Raw genomic sequence first — 20,858 nt, forward strand, 5'->3', positions numbered from 1 at the left:
TCAAGATGGTACAAATGTAGGAAATCTATTATCTTTATTTAGATTTGTAGCTCAGTTTGATCCGCTACTAGCAAATCATCCTAAACATGCCACAGAAACTCCAAAAACTGTCTCATATTTGTCACCACAGATTCAAAATGAATTCATTCATCTTCTGGCATCTACAATTCGAAATCAACTAATAAACGATATCAAAAGAAATAAATATTATGGACTTTTGTTTGATTTAACTCCTGATATTTCTCATCGAGAACAAATGTCCCAAGTCGTTAGGTATGTAGATGTTGATTTTATCAATCAAAAAGTTTCCATCAAAGAATCTTTTTTGGGTATTATTGAAATACACGATAAAGATACAGTCTCGATCAAAAATACAATTTTAGAAAAATTAAATTCCGATGAAATTTCATTAACAAACTGCAGATCACAATGTTACGATAATGCTGCCGAGATGGCAGGTCACACATCTGGCGTTCAACAAAGAATAATGGAAGAAAAATCATAAAGCATTATTTGTAAATTGTGATAACCATTCATTGAATTCAGTAGGAGCTACTGCAGCTAAACAAGATCCAGTCGTTGTGACATGTTTTGGAATAATTGAAAACATATATCTATTTTTCTCACGTTCAACGGTACGATGGAGCTCCAGAATACAAGCGGTTAGCGTTATCGTCGATGGGATAGAGAATATAGTAGAACTAATAGAAAAATTAGCAGAGGGCACTACCACTATAAGTGACACCAGAAGTGAAGTTACAATTCTGTTGCAAAATATACTAACTTTTAGTTTCATAACTTAAGTTCATTTCTGGTGTGAAATCTTAAGGAGGATTGATCGTGTGCAGCTCAGATTACAAGATCCTAGAATGAATTTTAGAGAAGCGTCCCATGATCTTGAATCATTAACTACTGAACTAGCCGAAATTCGAGACAAGCTCTGTGAAGAGGCAATAGAAAAAGCGAAACCTCTTTGTGAAAAATGAGATATTGATACAACAATACGTGTAAGAAAACAGCCGCAAAATGCCAGGAGAATTGGCTAGAGATGTTGGTATTTCCGCAGAAAGTGAAATTTGTCGCATTATGGAAAGCGTTCTTGATCGTCTCCAACAAGAAATATGTACACGATTAAGTGACCTTAATTTCAAATTTGCATTTCTACTAGACGTTGAAAATTTATTAAACAAGGATAATGTTGACAATGACCTTGAAAAAGTTTTTAAAAATTTGGGTGAATTTTATGATACAGATTTCAATGGAATAGAGCTTGTTATCGAAATATGTGACTGCAAAATGTTACTCCGCAGTAGAAAAAAATTGAACCTAAAACTCCATTAGAATTTCTTACTTTTATAATCTCGTATGGAGAAGATGTTTTTCTGAACCTGAGAGTGGCACTTCAAATACTCCTGACTATCTCAGTATCAATTGCTAGCTGCGAACGTCCATTCAGCAAATTAAAATTAATTTTGACATATCTACGATCAACGATGGGACAAGATCACCTAAGTGACCTAGCATTTTTAAGTATGGAAAGAGAAAAATTTGAAATTATCAGCTTTGATGATATTATTGATACATTTACTTCATCAAAAGCAAGGAAAATTTATACATAGTAATTAGTTTTATTAATGTATTATAATCATTTGAATATATGTATCGCCTTAGAGATAATAAATATTCACTTTTTTATTGTTTTAAAACTGCGTGTTTTTAAAATATATCTTTATAAATATGAAAAATAAATAATAGGTATCTTTTGAACTAATTCCAGATGACCATATACATTTCAAAATCTAGTCTTGTTTTCTCAATAACATTTTTTGTCTCAAATTTAAAGCCTAGCTTGAGCCTATGCCTTTATTTATTTTACTTTATTTATTTATTCATTAATTTACGAGTATATTTTACATATTATATTGTATGGTTTTCGAATGGGGGGGGGCGCTAAAAAGGTATTGTGCCCCGGGCGCGAGTTAAGCTCGCTACGCCACTGATAATAGGTATATAAGATATGTCGCTCTTATTTTGAGGCACCTCTTGATAGACTGGAATAACATTTTGAAAGACAAAATCAAAGAGTTTTTTTCTCAAGCTCTTTCTGTCCTTTTCGTTTTTAATTATAAAATACAGGGAATCAACTTTTTTTCAGTTGCCAAAAATAAATTAAATAACACTTTTATCATAAACACTGCTAGTAGAGAATATTTATTTTAAGCTTAGTAGTAAAAATACCAAAGATTTAACCTTAAGTTTTTATGACTGTTGCAAAGAAAACGAAAAACTTAGTTTAGAAACCTTGAATGGCCTCTAAACAAAATTTTTCGTATATTATGTAAGCATTTTTTTTGGAAATTTTAAATTATAGAATTTTAGGCTTGAAGTAGGATTATTTTTAAAAATTTTATGTACTTTTTCAGGAGATTCATATGGCTCAATGGAGTACCTGTTTAGAATTGATAAGGCAACTATCTCCAAATTTATTCCAGAAACGTGCATTGCCATTTATTCTGTGTTAAAAGACTATATTCAAGTAAGTGCAATTAAATTAATTAATTTAAATTCTTTTATAAATATAGTAGCTTATTATGTTTAAAAATTTTGATTTTAGTGGTAAATTTTCAAATCATTAGTTGAAGTTTGACAATATTCGCCCTATGGAAACAGAAACTATATTCTAAATGGAATCTTATAATTTAAATTTTAGGTATTAGCTTTTTAAGTATAGTTGTTAAGAAACCCTTAACTTTAAAGAATAAAAAAATAATTTATGCCTAAAAATTTTACATACATAAGTACATGGCTCTGAATACGTACAGTAAAAAAATTAACAGCTGAATTACATTAGGAAATGAGATAAATACTAATAATAAAAATCAAGCCAGGAATGCCAAATTCGTTAATTTTTATGAATTGGTCACTTCGCATTCTTAAAAGTTATCAACGAAAATGATTAATTTAACAATAATCAGAGGCTAATGCAGGTTGATTTTGTTACTATTTAATAGGGTTATATTTGGCATTAAATTGTTGATTTGTATTTATTTTTCACAGCTTTTCTATTGTAGTTCTATTGCTAATATAATAAGAGTAAACATTTTTGAGGTAACATTGTTAGAACACCCAATAAAAGAGGTGCCAATACTTAAGCTCAAAAGCTCTCCTTTGTAAGTTTCGTTGCTTATCCAATTGCACTGCAATATACATATAACTAACATTTAAAAGTGCACATATAAATTCACCAAAAGTGCATGTTTTGATTTAAAAACCAAAAATGTACGAAGAAGAAGAGTTGTCGTTCTTGAATAAATTTGTAACAAAACTTATGTAATTTTGATGCATAACATAATTGATTTTAATGTAAGATTTATTTCATATTTAGGTTCCAACAACAGAAGAGGAGTGGCAAGACATTGCCAAAAAATTTGAGGAAAGGTGGAACTTTCCTAACTGCATCGGAGCTCTAGATGGCAAACATGTGATAGTGCGCCACAAAGGAAAATATGGATCACAATGCTTTAATTACAAACTTACGAACAGTATTGTGCTTTTTGCCCTTGTTGATGCAGACTGTAATTTTATTTACATTGATGTGGGCACCAATGGCAGGGTGGCAGACAGCACCATTTTTTCAATTTCTGAGCTTCGTGGTGCACTTGAAAATAATGCCCTAGGTATTCCACCTCCCTCAAAATTACCTATGAGCAACGAAATTTTGCCCTACGTAATTGTGGCTGATGAAGCTTTCCCTCTAAAAAATTATCTAATGAAACCTTACCCAAGAAGGGAGCTTAGTCAGTTGAAGAAAGCCTTCAACTACAGATTAAGTCGGGCAAGGCGTTGCGTTGAAAACGCCTTTGGTATTATGGCAGCAAGGTTTCAGATCTTGCAAAGGGCAAATCCTTTAGACATCTCAAAGGTCGAAGAAATTGTCATGGCTTGCTGTGCTTTGCACAATTTTTTGAGAAAAACGTCCTCAGCAAATATGTATTCTCCACCAGATTTTTTCTGTAGAGAAAATGTTGACAGTGGAGAAGTACATAATGCTGAATGGGCAGAGCATAACTATGCTGGTATAAAAGATATTGTACAACAAGGTACATCATTCTCTTCAATGAAAGCGCGAAATGTTAGAGACCAACTTTGTTCATATTTCAATAGTATTGGCAAAATTCCATGGCAAGACAAATTCATTCATTAAATTCCCTTCCTTTCTCTAAATTTGAATTTTATAAATATAAAAAATAATAATGACATTAATAATTTAATTCGCCTTAAAGTATATGTACATTCTAAATTTTAACCTCAAATTTAAATTTTTTTCTCGTACTTAAAGTTCAACAGACCTTTAATAACAGCATAGTTATGCTCAAAAATTATATTTTTATTGTTATTTCTTGCAGCTTTATTTTATTTTTATTGTTATTTTTTTACTATACTAAATATTTATATTGTATATCATTTTTAACTATGTAATTGTATTTTTTATGGTATATAAATAAAATTAGTTCTCTATCGATGATTCTCAGTACAAAATTTAATAAATTAGTAATTTTAAAATAAATCTTAGCTACATAACATTAAAATAATTTTATGCAATCATAACTATTTTTGAAATTTAATTTAATGAAGTAAAATGCATATAAGTTGAATTTAAAATTGTTAAAAAATTAAACATGCTAGAATTAAATTTTTAACTTTATTATTCAGTTGTATGAATTAAAAAGCATATTGTCCCTTGAACATTTTCCTCTGGATGAATCCCTTTTTAGAATTCTAAGAACAATTTTCTCACCTGAATCAAATTTTAATAAAATAAAGAAAAGTTATGATTAAATTAAAAAATTGTGTGTGTTTATTATAACATACCAGGAAAACAAATGCTTATGTATCATTCTTTCTTTAGTTACTGCGTACTAGAAACATACTGACACACGAGTGCAAACATGAAATTGTTAAAAAATTAATCATGCTAGATTTCAATTTTGAACTTTATTAAATATTTGTAGAAATTAATAAAACATATTGCCACTTGAACATTTCCCCTGGATGAATACCTTTATAATTTTCTTTTAATAATTTATTAACTGTAATAAAAATGCTAGTTTAAATTATATGTAAGTTTAAAAATTATTTTCCTTTAAATTCAAAAAGTGTATTTAAAATGGAGGTTTTGATAACATCTTGGGTGGCCAAGGGAAATGTTTTTATTTCGGCTGCAATGTATGCACCAAACATGTCCAAAACATCCTTTTTCGCTACATTTCCAATAGCTGCTGTTGCGGCAGCTATTAGCTCAGTTTCTTGTGAAACTTTCATTCTTTTTGACCGTTTCGAGGCGGGGAGTGGAATCATTTAAATCTTGCACGTTTTTTTGTCTTCATCTGTTGATTCCCCGTCTTCTATCCGCTCTTCCAGTTGTGCTTTCTGCAAACAAATATTCCATACCTGACTGCATCAGATGGTCACCATCAGATTTTTTGATCAGATGGTCACCATGATTCTGGTAATCTCAATTATTTATTTTTTTCATTTTAAGAAAGACATCTTTTAATTTCTGAGTAGGGATGTAACGAATAACAGCCAAATGTTAAAAATAAAAGCTTTTAGAATTATAATATCAATATGATACATTTTAAATAACACGATAATAAGATTATATTTATATATAGGTGACACAAAAATTATTTAATTAAGACTTTGTATTACACATTTCAGCTCAAAGCAATTGAAATAACTATTTATTCTAGTAAAATTGCATAAAAAAAAGTATACACACGATTTTTTCACAAAATAATTTTAACATTTAACACGAAAAGACTAAATAGAGTATTTTTATGTTATAAAAAGCTTTGGTGACACGCTACCCAGGAGCAGAATAATCTCAAATGTTCAACAAGACTTAAAAATTAGCAAAAATGTTCTGCAAGTATTTCACGAAAAAGTTTTTATATTGCAATTAATTTTATACCACATTTTTTTTAATATCAAATAAAATTCTAATTATATATAATTCATCATATTAAATAATTACTTATTAAACCATGGTAAACATTCACCATTTGATAGTATTTTTATGTTACATATATGTATATAAATGAAACAATACACAATTATTATTTACCTTTAAATTATTTTTGCTGCCACGAGGTATTGTGCATTCCCTTAAGAATAAAAGTGCCTTATAATAGCGCCACTTGGGCTCGTATCTATCATCATGTCCTGAATAGAAAAAAATGTTTATATTTCAATAAATAAAACTTAAAGTAAAGATGGATGTAGACGATTTAATATGAAAAGTTGCTTAATTGGATGTTCACAATAATTTTTGCAAATTAATTTTAGAGATAAGTGTAACGCAAAGCTGCAATTACGTGACAGAAACTTATATGATATTAAGCACTCAGAAACCCTTTTTATTTAGAAAATAAATATTTCTATACTATATATGTAAAATTAAAAATTATGATATGGAAAAGGTAATAAATGGCTTAATGCAACTTAAAATTCAATTGAAATAATAACAATTAGCTACTCAGAAAAGAGTATATAACATGATATCTCAAAAATGACTTATAGTTACAAGGCTTTTATTTATATGAAAATAATAAAAAACAAAACTTAATGAAAATGTTGATTGCTTTACTTCAACAGTTTTAAAATTTCAGTTCAAATTTTAGCTGATTTTTTTTTTTAATTAAAAATTAAGGAAACATACTGCATCCGGCCGGATATCCGGCTACAAAGAAGTCTTTTTGACAGAACATCCAGTATCCGGCTAAATTGACATCCGTTGCATCACTATTTTAGATAGATAAGTTATGATACGTAATTCATTATTACATAATTCATTATTAAAAGTAACGTAGTTGCTTGGTCATAAGATTTCTAGAAAACACACCGATTATTTAAGGTGCTGCTTCTTAAAAATAATCTGCAGACTATACAAAAAATCTGCGATGCTCGTCTCCTGTCTCACATTTTCTGCTATGGGGGCTTGTCCCAATACTTAACTCAGGAGTTCCCTTGTCTTCTGAGTGGGGTAAATCCACTAAGTGGATCGGCTGTTCAACAACAGTAAAGAAATACATAAATAAATAAATTATGATTCAAATAATTGGTAAGTTCATGTTTTATAATATTCTATGGGCATAAAAAAATGAAAAATAAATTATTTTTTAAAAAAACAGGAGAGTTAAATTGTGTAGCCTCCCTTGACTACCATTCTAATATGCACTCTTAAATAAGCTAAATAAGATAATTTTAAATTTAAATCTGTGCATTGCTTAAGTAGTGTATGCATAATTGTTGTCTGTGTCACTTATTTCATTTTAAATAAAACTTGTAGAACCTAGGTTAACTTGACCTATAAATATATACCATAATACCAAAACCATTTTTCGAAATTACTTAATTTCATTGAGTTATTGAAATTATAATAAAAGTGTACTTAAGATTTAAAATGAAGTATTTTTAAACAAAAAGTGACAATAATAAACAATCTTCATATGATATAGGTTTTATAGAGTAGCACTAACTCTGCAAATTTCTTTAAGATACCAAAAAAGGGATAATTTCTCTCTCAAAAGTTGAGGGGGACTTTGTCCCACTCTTCTCCCTTGAAAGAATCTAGATTTACAGATATTGACATCATCAATAAAATGAATCATACATCCCTTGTTACGAATTAATTCTTTTTGGCGGCGTCAATTCGTCGCCAATCAAATTATTTTTTTGTTGTCAGTTGTTCTCGATGCACTCATGCCTGAAGGAGCATTTCTTGAAAGCTCCTATTTCTTATATATTTTTGTTTTGTTTCAGTCTAATTATTATTTGTTTCATTGTTAAGTTTATTAATAAATATAGAAGCTCATATTAATTGTTTTCTTACTGACCAGGGCATCAAATGGTAGAGATACACGCATATACCGATACTCGAAATAGATTTTCTATCATCCCTTACTATACTAATACATTCCCTAATTTTAATTATATATGAATTTTTTCAGTAATATTCTGACAGATTTAGTCTCAGTCAATATTTATGAACTTTTCAATTCTTTATTTTACTATGGATATTTTATACTTAAATTCTTTTTATGGAGGTTTTAGAAAAAAAAATATAGAAATGTATAAGAGACTAAAAGAAAAGAAGGCCACGGAATTAAAAATTTATGCAAAAATTATAAGTTCTTATTATTAAAGTATTCAACTTATTACCACTTCCACTTGTTAGAGAATCTAACACCTTTTTCTGTTCACTAAGATACTGAGTTCTCAACCCATAAATTTTATTTCTTATGGTCTCTATATCAGTTTCGAATAGGAAAGACAACTCTTCTAGATGCCTTTGGCGCAGATTTTTATCAGAATACTCAGGGAATTTGCTATTCCATAATTGGGGTCTTTCCCGTTTTCTTCTATTAATTTAAAAACTTGATCCTGAGTCCACTCCATTCTATAAATATCTAGGTACAAATAATGGCATTTTTATTAAAAAAGTAAGAATTAAGGGAGGAAATATGAATTTAAAATACAAATAAATACTTACGAAAAAGCACACACCAGATGAAAATTTTTTAAAACGATTGAACAGGACCCGTAGAAAGTAAAAAAAACGGCGAATGCGTAAAAATCAAATACCTCCCGCTATTCATGACGTTTTCCTATGACATCACAAAATTCTAAAAGATGATTGGCTGGGAGAAGAAAAAAAATTGAATGTCTTGTAGAACATGCGCTACTACATTCAAGAAGTGGATCCAAGATCTTGAACGAATCGTTTACACGGTACAACATCGATGAAAACAGATTTCCATCAATATCAATCAATCTTGAACGCTTCTTGAACGCAAAACTTGAATCGTGTAAACAGGCCATTAGTGTTTAGATGCAAATTCAGAGATAAATATAGCCGCATTTGACTTCTGTGAGAAACATGTGATAATGAAATAATTGACATTAATGTCGTGTGACTACGGCTTTTAGCAAAAGCAGTAAAATTAATTACATTACAAAAAAGAAATCAGAGATTATCCTGTTCCATCAGTTTAATCAGTTATCATACGTATTTCTTACACTAAGATGGATTGTGCTAACTTCGGGGAAATGCAAACCGCGCGCAAGTCTGGTAATATATGGGTTTATGTCTATGATAAGCGCATTTGAAGTCAATAATAATGTAAATTCTATTCGACATTTAAGCGTATATTATGATAGTTCAATCAATCAATCTTAAGGAGAAAGAAAAATTGAATTGGGGAATGAATTATATTATTAAAATACGAGAATACTGCTTCAATCGTTGTTTCGTTAAATTAGTTTCGTAAACTAACGACAGATTCGTAATATAATTTTAAAAAAATATTGAATTTGCCATTGTTGTCGTGGGAAACAGCGTACCTAGTTAATAAAAATCTTTTTTTTTTTTCCAAAAAAATTTGCGGTTTTTTCTTTATTGTTTTATTTACATTTAGAATTAAGTAATTTTATGCATTTGAATTAAAAGTGAAATCCTTATTTTGAAGAGGAATTAAAATAAAATGCAAATGGAATTTTTTTTACTCTTGAATAAAATGAGGAAAATCGCTTCTGTGCGGGACAATTATTGTCAAACTCACTAATTTTTACCTGATACGAAAGTTTCAGTTTAATAATGTACAACAAAGAAATTATTCAAACGTCTTGTATTATGTTATTTATTTAAAATATATAATAAATGTCAATTCTTCTTGGATAGAAATTAGCCTTCGATTTCATTTACTAGATGGCGTTAAATTTTTTGTGATCCTCTCACAATTTGAGACTTGATTCAAAAACTAGATACTCGTTTAAAGAAGAAAATAATGTTTTAAGATTTCATTTTTAAATAAAGCTTATTTTTCTCGATTACTTTTATTGAAAATAGAGAGGAAAATGTAAGCAATTTTAGCATTAGACATTTAACATATTTCAGAATTGAAAGAAATATATTTAGTGCTGCCCTCTACCGATTACACTATAAGTCTTTTAGTTTTATAAATACCACAATACAAAAGACGTCATTGTTAAATGTAAAAAAGAAAGTTCTTAACTCCATTCTACACCAAAAATTCAAAATTAGAAATAAGAAAAGGATTTCAAAATTTAATCAATTCTATATCTATTAAAATACTGAAGTTTTCTTAACTTATGCATTTAAACAAACGTTTATAGAAATAACAATTTTCTTAAAAAGCTTTTCGAAAATTTAAATTCATTCTTTACTTCCATAATAAAAATTAGTTAAATTTATCCGCGTAAGAATTTATTTTTAAATATTAATTCATTAATGCAGAATGTAAAAATTAATTCATTTAGAAATAGGAATAATCTTATTCACTTAAATATTATCAAAACAGAGATTATTGTAATCGTTAGTAACGTTTTTAACTATCCCACCGATGTGTTACTGAATTCCTCGAAAATTAAATTTTTGTGGATATTTAAAATTAAACGTAATAAAACTACTCGATAGATGGCAGCACAATTGCTAAAATTTACTTCGAAATGAAAGAATTCTTTCCCTTCAGTGACACAATTATTTTAAACAAAGAAAAAAACTTGAAATTTCCCTACATCGATTAGTACTTTACAAATCTGAATCCAATGTCTCGTGTCTCACTAGTTATGATTTTCCAGTTATGAATTATTAATCCGAGCAGTGATAGAAAAAATGGGAATAATTTGATATCAGAAATATGTGAGTTATTAGCAACAGAGGGGAAAAGAGCTCACTTTTAAATGTTCTTTAAATTGCAAATTACTGAATTTTAGTCACACAAATATTGATACGTGCCTATATTTCTTTTAATACACTTAATATGTGATAAAATGCTAAATTTAATGTAAATAAATTAAAGTTGAAAAAAAACCTCTTTTATATAACATAATCTTTAAAAGAAATTTTTTTTATTTATTTCTCATTTTTATTGTCTAAATTTAATCAGAAAAATTAGCAATATTAAAATTACAAAACATAAATCGATGAAACAGCAAATAAATTTACTTGTGTAGACTGCATTTAAAAGAAGTTTTTATACAAAACTGAAAAGCATAATTTGCTCTTGCTATTAAAAAATCAAATGAACATTGAAACAATAAATTTAAAACAATATATTTAAAACAATTATGTTAATAACAGAGAAGAAAGTTAATGAAACATCCTTACCTTGATAAAACTTTATTTTCTTAATATTCATTAATCATAAGTAACAATTTTTAAAATTGTTATTTTACTAAATATAATTAATATAATTTATTAATTAAAATTTACTAATTATATTTATGATATAATTTTTATATCAGGTAATTATGATATAATTTTTAATTTTCTTACCTCACCTTAAAGTTGTACATTCAGGGAGCTATGGAATCCGTTTTTGCCAACTCAACAGAAATAATTTAATACAATAATTAGGGAAGCAAAGTTGAAAAAAAAATTCGTTAAATAGTTTGATTTTTTAATTTCAGAATTGTACATTAGATTAGCTGCACAAACATATATTCATCTAACACATTTTTCACAAATAGGCAAATTAAAATTTTTTTCAATTAACAGTTGGTTTAATTGCAGTTAAATAAGATACAAAGAAGATTGTACACATCAATTTAATTGTATCAGGTGTATTAAAACACAGACATTATTACACAAATGTTACTATAAAATATTACTAAATATTTATTCAAGCAACTAAATTCGCTTGAAAGATATGCTAAAAGCTATACGTTAAAGAGTGATGCTTAAATTTAAAGAAAAATTTAGGATTAATAAAATACTATATGCTAAATCATTTTGACATGAGCCAGTCAGGGGCTCATGGTAAATGGCTGTGATTTCCAAAGCATTTTCACCATTCGGAAAATTTTGCTAGGCCATTCGGCATACTTACTGAAAATCTTTTGTTTTTTTTAAATTTTATTCAGATAGCACAAATGAAATTATGGACGAAGCGTCTTTGTTTAAATTTTAAATTTATTTGGAGTATTTAAATTGTAAGGCTCCGAAGATTGGGGAGAAATAAATAGCACAGGGCGTAACTAAAATTAAGTTTCAAAAAAAATTCAAGACGTAAAAATTTTTGTATTAAATAAAATTTAAAAGAAAAGAATGAGAATACCGCTCTGAGGAAACTACTTCAGAGTTCTTGGGGGTTAAGCGAGATAGCGAGCTGGAATCTAGGCCCTCTTTTGATTAGAAAGGAAAATATTAAGAACTTAGCACCGATAGAAATTGGGTGTCATACAAATTGGTGGGAGATTCTTACAAAATCCCTTCGACGCTACAAGAAAAAGAAGGAAAAGAAAGATGAAAACAAATTCAGACTGCGAATTATCAATAGTGATTTTTAAAAAAATCATTTTTATTTCCTTTGTGTGTCTATAAGTTGGTTTTATTTTATTTATTGAATTATTATCAAATATTGTATATATTAACTGGAAAAATTAGGCATAAAGATGTTTTGACTATATCCTTATCTACTTTATTAATGTAAACGTTTTAAATTCCACAAATAAATATGTTAATATATTTTAAATAAGTTCAGCAAACTTTTAATTTATAATTAATTTTTTTTAATTTTATTTTTATCTTTTATTTTTTAAATTTTAAACTATTGAAACTATATTTTCACTTTAAAGCACGATTCTCCGAAGAATACCTATTTAATTTCTATCCGGAATTGACGCGATTGGTCGATTACAAAATCATTTTTAAATAAATTCATGAGATGGTGAAGAATTATGTCTTCGTCTTAGCTGCGAATTTCTTTCTTTCTTTTTTTATATTTGTTTATCAAATGATTTATTATTAATTTTGCTTATTGTCTAGAATAAAAGTAAAGCACTTCTGCAACAACCTTTTATGTGCTAACCTTTCATTGGCACACAAACCTGCAACAACCTTTTGTATGGAGGCTAAGGTTCTAAAATGTGACAATTGCTGATTGTTGCAATGTGGTCAGTATTACGCACAGGTAGCGTTCACTTCCCAGACAGACTGGTACCCCTCGATTTGAAGCTGGTTGGGCTCCGAGCCGCCTCTGGTGAACGAACCCCAGTTCTTCCCAACAATGCAATGCCTTACCCATTGATCAACCTGACTAAAATAATTAAGGATAAAGTCGCTAAATGAGTAACATTTTGGTGGGAAAAATTTCAATATTGTGAAAATATTAGAAACAAAATAATTTTTTTATTGAAGCTTAAAGATTTGGTCAAATTCGAATTTTTATTCGGCGAAATGAGAATTGCCCCACTCTCAAAAATATAAGCTTACGTCGCCGACAAGAAGTAGTTCTTTATAATTACAATTTAAAGATATGATAATATGTTACGCATTCCTATACACATCGTACCTTTTCAGTTTTACAGTACCTGGCTATTTCTTTCCAATTGTTGTTAATAATTAACTTGCATAGGCTGAACCTATAGCTATGCCCATAAATTTTGATCTATTGGTCGTATTTTTACGTATTGAAATGAAATCTTAATTTTTTTAGTTAAATTTTAAATGTGCTATTAACAAAATTGCAGACGAAATATTAAATTACGGAATAAGTCAGAAAACTTGTCTAAAGTTTCAGCCCTTTGTTAATTTTACTTTTGCGTATGATGACGTATCTCTAAAATTATTTTCAAGCAAATTAAAGAAACATTAAACATAATTATAAAAGTAGTTTATCGAAAGACAATTCTGAACGATACGAAAAATAATCATTCATTGTATTTATTTATTTAATTGCATAATTAAAAACTACTTTTGAATTTCATTGCACACAAATTCTTTCAAGATTTTATATGATTTTTAAAATAATTAAATTGTATTATTTAAAATGATTAAATTTATTTATAATTTTAATTAAAAATTATAACTTTAAATGCAAAATATTTCAAATAAATTAATTCAAGATAAAAGTTCAAGTAAAACCAATTAAGACTAATTATTTTCGAGAAATAAAATTTTAAAAAATAACTGATACTATTTATTTAATTTTCATTAAATTTTGAAATTATCTTTGCGTATCTTGCTGTTAAAGTGTAGCAATTATTGTACAGATTATCTAACTAACGAATATTATCTATTTAAAACGAATTAAGTCTAATAGTTTTCGAGAAATAGAATTTTAAAAAATAACTGATATTCTTTATTCAATTATATTTTAATTTTGGAATTTTCTTTGTGTATCTTCCTGTTAAAGTTTTGGAATTAGTTATTGAACAGATTATCTAGTTAATGAGCAGATCATCTAGTTAATGAGCAGATTAATTAGCTAATTATCCGTTATAGTGCCAGAAGCTGTTTCATTTCTTAAGAGTAATCTGCACATTACTCTAACTAAGCACTCGTTAAAGTGGATCTTTATTAATTTTTCGATATCTAAAAAAATTAAGTTACTAAAATAAAACAATCTACGAATTACTAGATAAAATCAATCATCAATCACTTTTAAAACTATAATACCAAGAATCAAACGGTTGAAAATATTTTTCCAATTTAGGATATTAATATTATGCCATTTATTTATTTATTATTATTATTTTTTTTATATATATATTTAAGAATGAAGTCAAAATGTTCAACGAATTGGTTTATAGCATGAGAGAAACATACTTTCAAGCTTTAAAAATACGGAAGTTGTCACCTAGCTAACAATACTTGGGTCAAATACGAAAAACTCTTGATTCCGAACTTTAATAGAGCAAAACAGTTAATCTGCAGACTAACTACACAGTAAACATTAAAAAGTTTTGTTGTACAGTTGTCAACATTTTTGATATTGAGTACATATTTAAATATATTTTTTGGAACAGAATTGTAGTTGTTCTGCAAAAAATTGTGTAAAATTGACAGAATAACAATTGTCTTAAAGAAACGAAATATTTTTGCAATAAGGCCATGAAATTGATTCTGTTGCGCATGAAAACATGTATTGTCAGTAAACAACCAAACAAAAATGCAATAAATAAATAAATAAAACTTTAACAATGAAACGTAAATAAAAAATATGACTACAAAAATATAAAAATTTTAATTAAATTAAACGTACAAAAACAAAAATGGTGACAATTATGTACTAAAATTTTTTACACTGTATGTAATGTAATTCGAGCATTAGCTGTAATCTACATATTACAATAAAAATAAGCTTCAAACAATAATAAATTACATGTTAAAATTAATAATTTAAGAAAAATATTTTTTTGTAATTACCTTTCCTAATAAGCGAATTTAATTGAGAACAAAAAAATTTTCATCCATTAAAATTATTTCAAAGATATGCAAAAAGTAATATAAACAATTAGAAAGTTAAACTACCGACGGATCTCTTGCCTGAACTATAGATGCCGTATTTTCCTTATTCTGTCCAAATTTATTATCCAAAAGGTCAAGAATTTATTGGAAAAAAAATTCATGTTTTTCACGTGCTATGTTTAATTTACGTACGTCTTTTTTCTAATTTGCAGCGTAGATTATTGCTTGAAAAAACTAACAATAAAATTTAAATACTTATTTTTGACCATATTAACTATACAGCAGAATTTGTTCAAAAGATTTAAAATGATTCAAATGTTCCATTTTTATTTATTTATATTGTTTAAAACACATAAAAAAACATTTATTTGCGCCCTGAAAAAGGGATAATTTACTCAAAACGGCAGAAACTGTTTGAGAGATATTTAAAATTTTGTTTGAAAAATAGTATTAGTGCTTAAATTAATAAAAAAAAGTTTCCCATTGAAACCTTAACCCACTTTTCTTTTCGTACATTAACCCCTTGGGGACGGGTGATTCAGAAAAGCATTCGTACAAAATCAGAATGAAGTTGTAATGAAATAAAAAACGGTAACTTAAATGTAGTCGTTGCTAATTTGACAAACTTACTTTGCTTTTACTTTAATTATTGTTAGTTTAATCATATATATAATCAACGTTAATTCAAAGTATAACTAAATAGTTTTATTTTGAACAAAGTATTGGTGAATTAAATAAATCAAACAATTATAACTCCGCCCACAAATAAACTGCTAAAGAAATACTTTGATTACCAGTTTTATATTTTTACCCTGATTGATACGGTTTTATGCTGTCACGTATTTGTGACAGTCGGCGCGAAAGGGTTAATCTCTACTTTCCACATTTGTGCTTTAATAAATAACGCGAAATCTAACATATTGAGCACCAATATAATTACTTCTATTTTCAGCAATTATTTTTCTGTACTCTTTATAAATGTTGAACCTTGAGTCATGGTGGCTCAGGCGATAGAGCGTTCGTCTCCCAATGTGGTGACACGAATTCGAATCTCAGAGACGGCTGTTTGATACGAATTCTGCACCCGGTTCGCACCGACCACAATGCTGACGTAAAATATACTTAGTGGCATATACTATCATAAGCAAAACTATCTCTAGCATAGCTATATGTAGCATAACAATCTATCTCTGAACTCTATTCAATCTCACTTACTCCGATTAATGACCAAAATGAAAAATTCTACAAAATAATCCAATCTTAGATTTCCTTGACATTTATCAATGAAATATTTAAGTTTCAAATTTTTTCATGATTTTCCTTATTAACTCATTTTATTTATTTTTTGTATATAAATAATATACTATATATATCACCAAAATAATGAGCTAAAACTCATACCGCCAAATTCAAATCTATCACTAATATAACTATCTCTAGCATAACAATCTATCTCTAAACTCGATTCAACAGCCAAAATGAAAAATCCCACGAAATAATCCTACCAAAGATTTTTTTATGCATATCGATGAAATATTAAAGTATCAAATTTGTTTCATAATTTACCTTATTAACTCATTTTATTTAAATATTGTGGATAAATAATATAAGATATATATTCCCAAAATAATGACCTCAAACTTATACCACCAAATTTAAATCTATCACTAGCAAAACTATCTCTAGCATATCAATCTATCTCTAAACTCGATTCAATAACCAAAATGGAAGATCCCAGAAAAAAAAATCCAAACTAAGATTTTCTTACGTATATCGATGAAATATTAAAGTATCAAATTAGTTTCACAATTTTCCTTATTAACTCATTTTTTTAAATTTATTTATTGTAAATAATAATATACGACTTTATATCGCCAAAAAGAAAACTGAAACAAAACTCATGCCATCAAATTCATCTGAACTAAACTCGATTCAATCTCACCTACTCCGATTAATGATTGTTGTATAGCCAAAATGAAAAATCTCACAACAAAAAATAATCCAATCTAAGATTTCCTTGATGTATATCGATAAAATATTAAATTACTCCAGTAATCGAATCACCCAGGCAGCTAATGACGCGCTAAAACAATTTTTTTGTGAACCCATCTCCCTGGTAGCCCTTGCGGTAGAGTCACCAAATTGGATTGCTTCGATATAGCGCCACTATATCCGGCGGTTAGTACAGACATGTCATCTAGAAATGCAACTTTTATCTCTTTTATCCCTCTAGGTTGCATATTTTCTATGTCGCTGGATTGTTTTTCTGGCGGTCGGAAGCTGGCTTTATTGGTCGTTGCGGCGGCCGCCTAACGACTCTGGACGACCAATCTAACGATGTCGCTATGAATAACGCAGTCAGGTAAAAAGTCACGTACGACGAGGGCTGGTTGTTACAGCGACAGAAAACATCGTTTCTCTTGCCGTATGCGGAGATGTGCAGTGTTTCTAAGTTCCGAAGGAAAAAATTTCTGTCATTTGCGAAATTGAAACAAGACTAGGGGCATGTTGATATGGAAATGACAGAAAAAATACAGTGTACTATAGTAAAATTACCAAATGGACATTAGTTGTTTCACGCTGAACACAAAAAATTATAAGTTTAAAATTTGTTAAATATATCGAGTGAGTGGAAAAACTGAGGAAGTTTAATTAATGAGCGAATTAAAAAATTAATTATGATTTGATATATCTATGAAGTGAAGCGTTATATGAATATATGAAATGAATTTCTAAGTTCTGAAGGAAAATTTTCTGTCATGTCATTTGCGAAACAGCAAATTGTCTAAAATACATGTTGGTATGTAAATGAAAGAATATCAGACCGAAAATATATATAGGACAGAGAGCCCCCCTTGCCATCATACTAACCATGGAAGATTCTCGTAGTCTTCCTCCCCATGTAACGCAAATGCTGGTTGGTTAGTAACTAGACTAAAATGCATGGAGATATGTAAATGAAAGGAAGAATATCAGACAGAAAATAGTGTTCCAATTTAAAATTATCAAATGAATATTCGTTATTTTGCTTTATATGCCCAAAATAAGTAAGAAATTTGCGCTAAATAAATCGAGTTAAAAAAAAAAGTACAAATCTGATAAGTGAACGAGTAAAAACATATTTAAAATCGGATAAATATTTCCAGGGAAATGTATTGTTTCTAAGTTCTGAAGGGAAATTTTCTGCCATTTGTGAAATGGAAACAAGACTAGGGTCGTGTTGATATGGAAATGACAGAAAAAATACGGTGCTTTGTTATAAAATTACCAAATGGACATTAGTTGTTTTACTCTAAAAACAAAAAATTATAAGTTTAAAATTTGTTAAATATATCGAGTGAGTGAAAAAAACGGATAAAATTTAATAAATGAGAGACTGAAAAAATCGATTAAAATTTGATAAATTTATCAAAAGAGGTGTTATATGAATATATGAAATGAATTTCTAAGTTCTGAAAGAAAATTCGCAGTCATTTGCGAAATAGCAAATAGTCTAAAATACATGGTGGAATGTAAATGAAAGAAAGAATATCAGATGGAAAATATATATTGGACAGAGCCTCCTATCCGCCATGCTAACCATGGGAGATTCTGGTGGTCTTCCTTCCCGTGTAACGCAAATGAGGGTTAGTTCCATCAAAAAGTCCTCCACGAAGGCAAATGTTTCCCAATACTTGATCCAGGAAATCCCTTGTCTTATGGATTGGGTTCAAAATACAAGGCTGCGTAAGTTGTCGGAAACCAAAAAACATAAGTAGTCATAAACCTGAAAATTGGGTCAACTGCTTAACGATGGTCATAAAATATAATAAATATATCAAGCTAGTGAAAAATTGCTTTTTTTCTTCTTTTTTTTTCATTTATTTTAGGATCTAGCTATCTAGCATTCAACATATTTGACATATTTGGTACTATTTTATCATTTAAAAAATTGCATTTTATGATATTTTATGCTCGTATTTCTTAACTAAGCGATTGTTTTACCATGTAGGAATATAATATCTGCCTTCATTTTTCGGAGTTCTTAAGTAGAATGAAAATTATAAGATATGTGAGAAATTTAATTCAGATAACCTTTTGGACAGTTTAAAAACATAAAAATATCTTATTTAAGTAGAGAGGATTTTGGTTCATAGCTATATAAATTTTGTTTGTTTCTAAAGAAATGTACTGAAAAAATATTACTGTTAAAAATGTTAATCATTAAAATTTTTAATTTTTTTTTATGTAGAAATTAAAAATAATATAAAAAATTATTTAATCAGATTTTTTTTTTAAATATTTTATCACATTTATGAGTTTACTTTCTTTTACGCTTACACGCTAAGTGAAAAAAAATCGCCTTTTCTGCTATTATTTAAAGCTTGAGTGTCTCGAGATAGATCAGAATGTTTTCGAAGTGACTGCTTTTAATATACTTTGAAATTAAGAAATGAAGTTAAATAGTAAAATGTGTATACATGTCACTGTGAGTGACCGAAATCGGTGACTGTTGACTTCCACCGGTGAATGTTGACAATCACATCGTGGCTTTCGTAAATGTCCGAAATATATACTAGGTCTAGTTAAGTGCCACTGCTCGGTATGCCTTTGCCCGGTAATCCCTACATCAATTTTTTTAAGATTCAGTGCAACTGCCCGGTATACATTTGCTCGGTAACGTAATTTGAAATCATCATGCGATATGATTACTTAGGTGATTTCTTGAAGATTGGCGATAAAGAACATTTTACGCATGCCCTTTCTTGCTTGAAAAAAGATTAACTCAAATAAATCGTGCGCTTTTAATTGAACTAAATTCCTTAATGCATAGAATATATATAAAGGAAAAATACGCCAGCACAGTTGGGGATGACAGCTAATCTAAATACAGTAGATGATGCTCAGAATTTCAGAAAAGAATTTTCTTACGTTTCTCAATTTTTCAGTTTTTGTATACAAGTATAGAATCAAAAGTCAAAGCCTTAAAGGTAACTACTATCAACCCTCAAAAGTTTTTCTTATCATAAATATTTGTCATATTTTCAAAAGAAATGTTCAAACTACAAATCTTTTAGAAAGAAAAAAAACTTTTTTATATAAACATCATTTGTTTCAACATCAATAGCTCGTTCCAACATCAGTAACTCCAACTATTCACGAAGTTCCAAAACCGAAATAGGATCTTTTTTTATTTTATCTGCCGGAATTAGTTATCGAATTTTAGCTTTTATTTTCAGCAGATTGTAATCGTTGCAATGAAATTAATTTTAAACTGTATTTAAATGTCCACTGTTATTTAATCGAATTATGTAAGTAAGAAAAAAAGATGTAATTATTTACAGTGTTTTCAAAATATTTATCGAATTCAATTTTGAAATTTTGTAAGAATGCATTGTTTTTATAATGTTTAAATCATAATCTTTATTTAAAATGAAGCAATAAGGGACAAAAACGAAGCTAGTTTTTAAAATATTACTTCATTTTAGTATAATTTAAAACTCTCTCAAAAGTTCTTCCTTTGAATTATTTTCCCCCAAATTGTCAATTTTCCAATGCTTTTATTTATTTATTTTTTTGTTGTTCAGAACTTTCAAAATTGATG

The 20,858-nt window shown here is 28.3% G+C and overlaps 1 protein-coding gene and 1 long non-coding RNA gene across 4 annotated transcripts in view; one reads left to right on the forward strand and one right to left on the reverse strand.

The window, feature by feature from the left end:
* Positions 1 to 2,372: 2,372 nt before the first annotated feature.
* On the forward strand, positions 2,373 to 4,275 carry LOC122273758 (uncharacterized). Its single transcript, XM_087168352.1, has 2 exons — positions 2,373 to 2,536; positions 3,386 to 4,275. Exons 1-2 carry the CDS (start codon positions 2,441 to 2,443, stop codon positions 4,202 to 4,204), a joined length of 915 nt encoding a protein of 304 aa, XP_087024478.1. The 5' UTR covers positions 2,373 to 2,440; the 3' UTR covers positions 4,205 to 4,275.
* A 946-nt stretch (positions 4,276 to 5,221) lies between these two features.
* Positions 5,222 to 20,858, reverse strand: part of LOC147807347 (uncharacterized) — a 39,410-nt gene continuing 23,773 nt past the window's right edge. Inside the window, exons 1-3 of one of the 3 annotated variants that reach the window (XR_015435628.1) lie at positions 8,555 to 8,671; positions 6,128 to 6,225; positions 5,341 to 5,430 (exon numbers count right to left, since the gene is read on the reverse strand). This is a non-coding gene — a long non-coding RNA (uncharacterized LOC147807347). Of the gene's footprint in view, positions 5,431 to 6,127; positions 6,226 to 8,223; positions 8,355 to 8,554; positions 8,672 to 20,858 lie in introns of those variants that run through there. The other 2 variants (XR_015435629.1, XR_015435627.1) reach the window with 2 other exon arrangements.

The sequence above is a fragment of the Parasteatoda tepidariorum genome, chromosome 7 (assembly GCF_982258835.1).
Source record: "Parasteatoda tepidariorum strain Cologne lab strain chromosome 7, Ptep-v5.0, whole genome shotgun sequence".
NCBI lineage: Eukaryota > Metazoa > Arthropoda > Arachnida > Araneae > Theridiidae > Parasteatoda > Parasteatoda tepidariorum.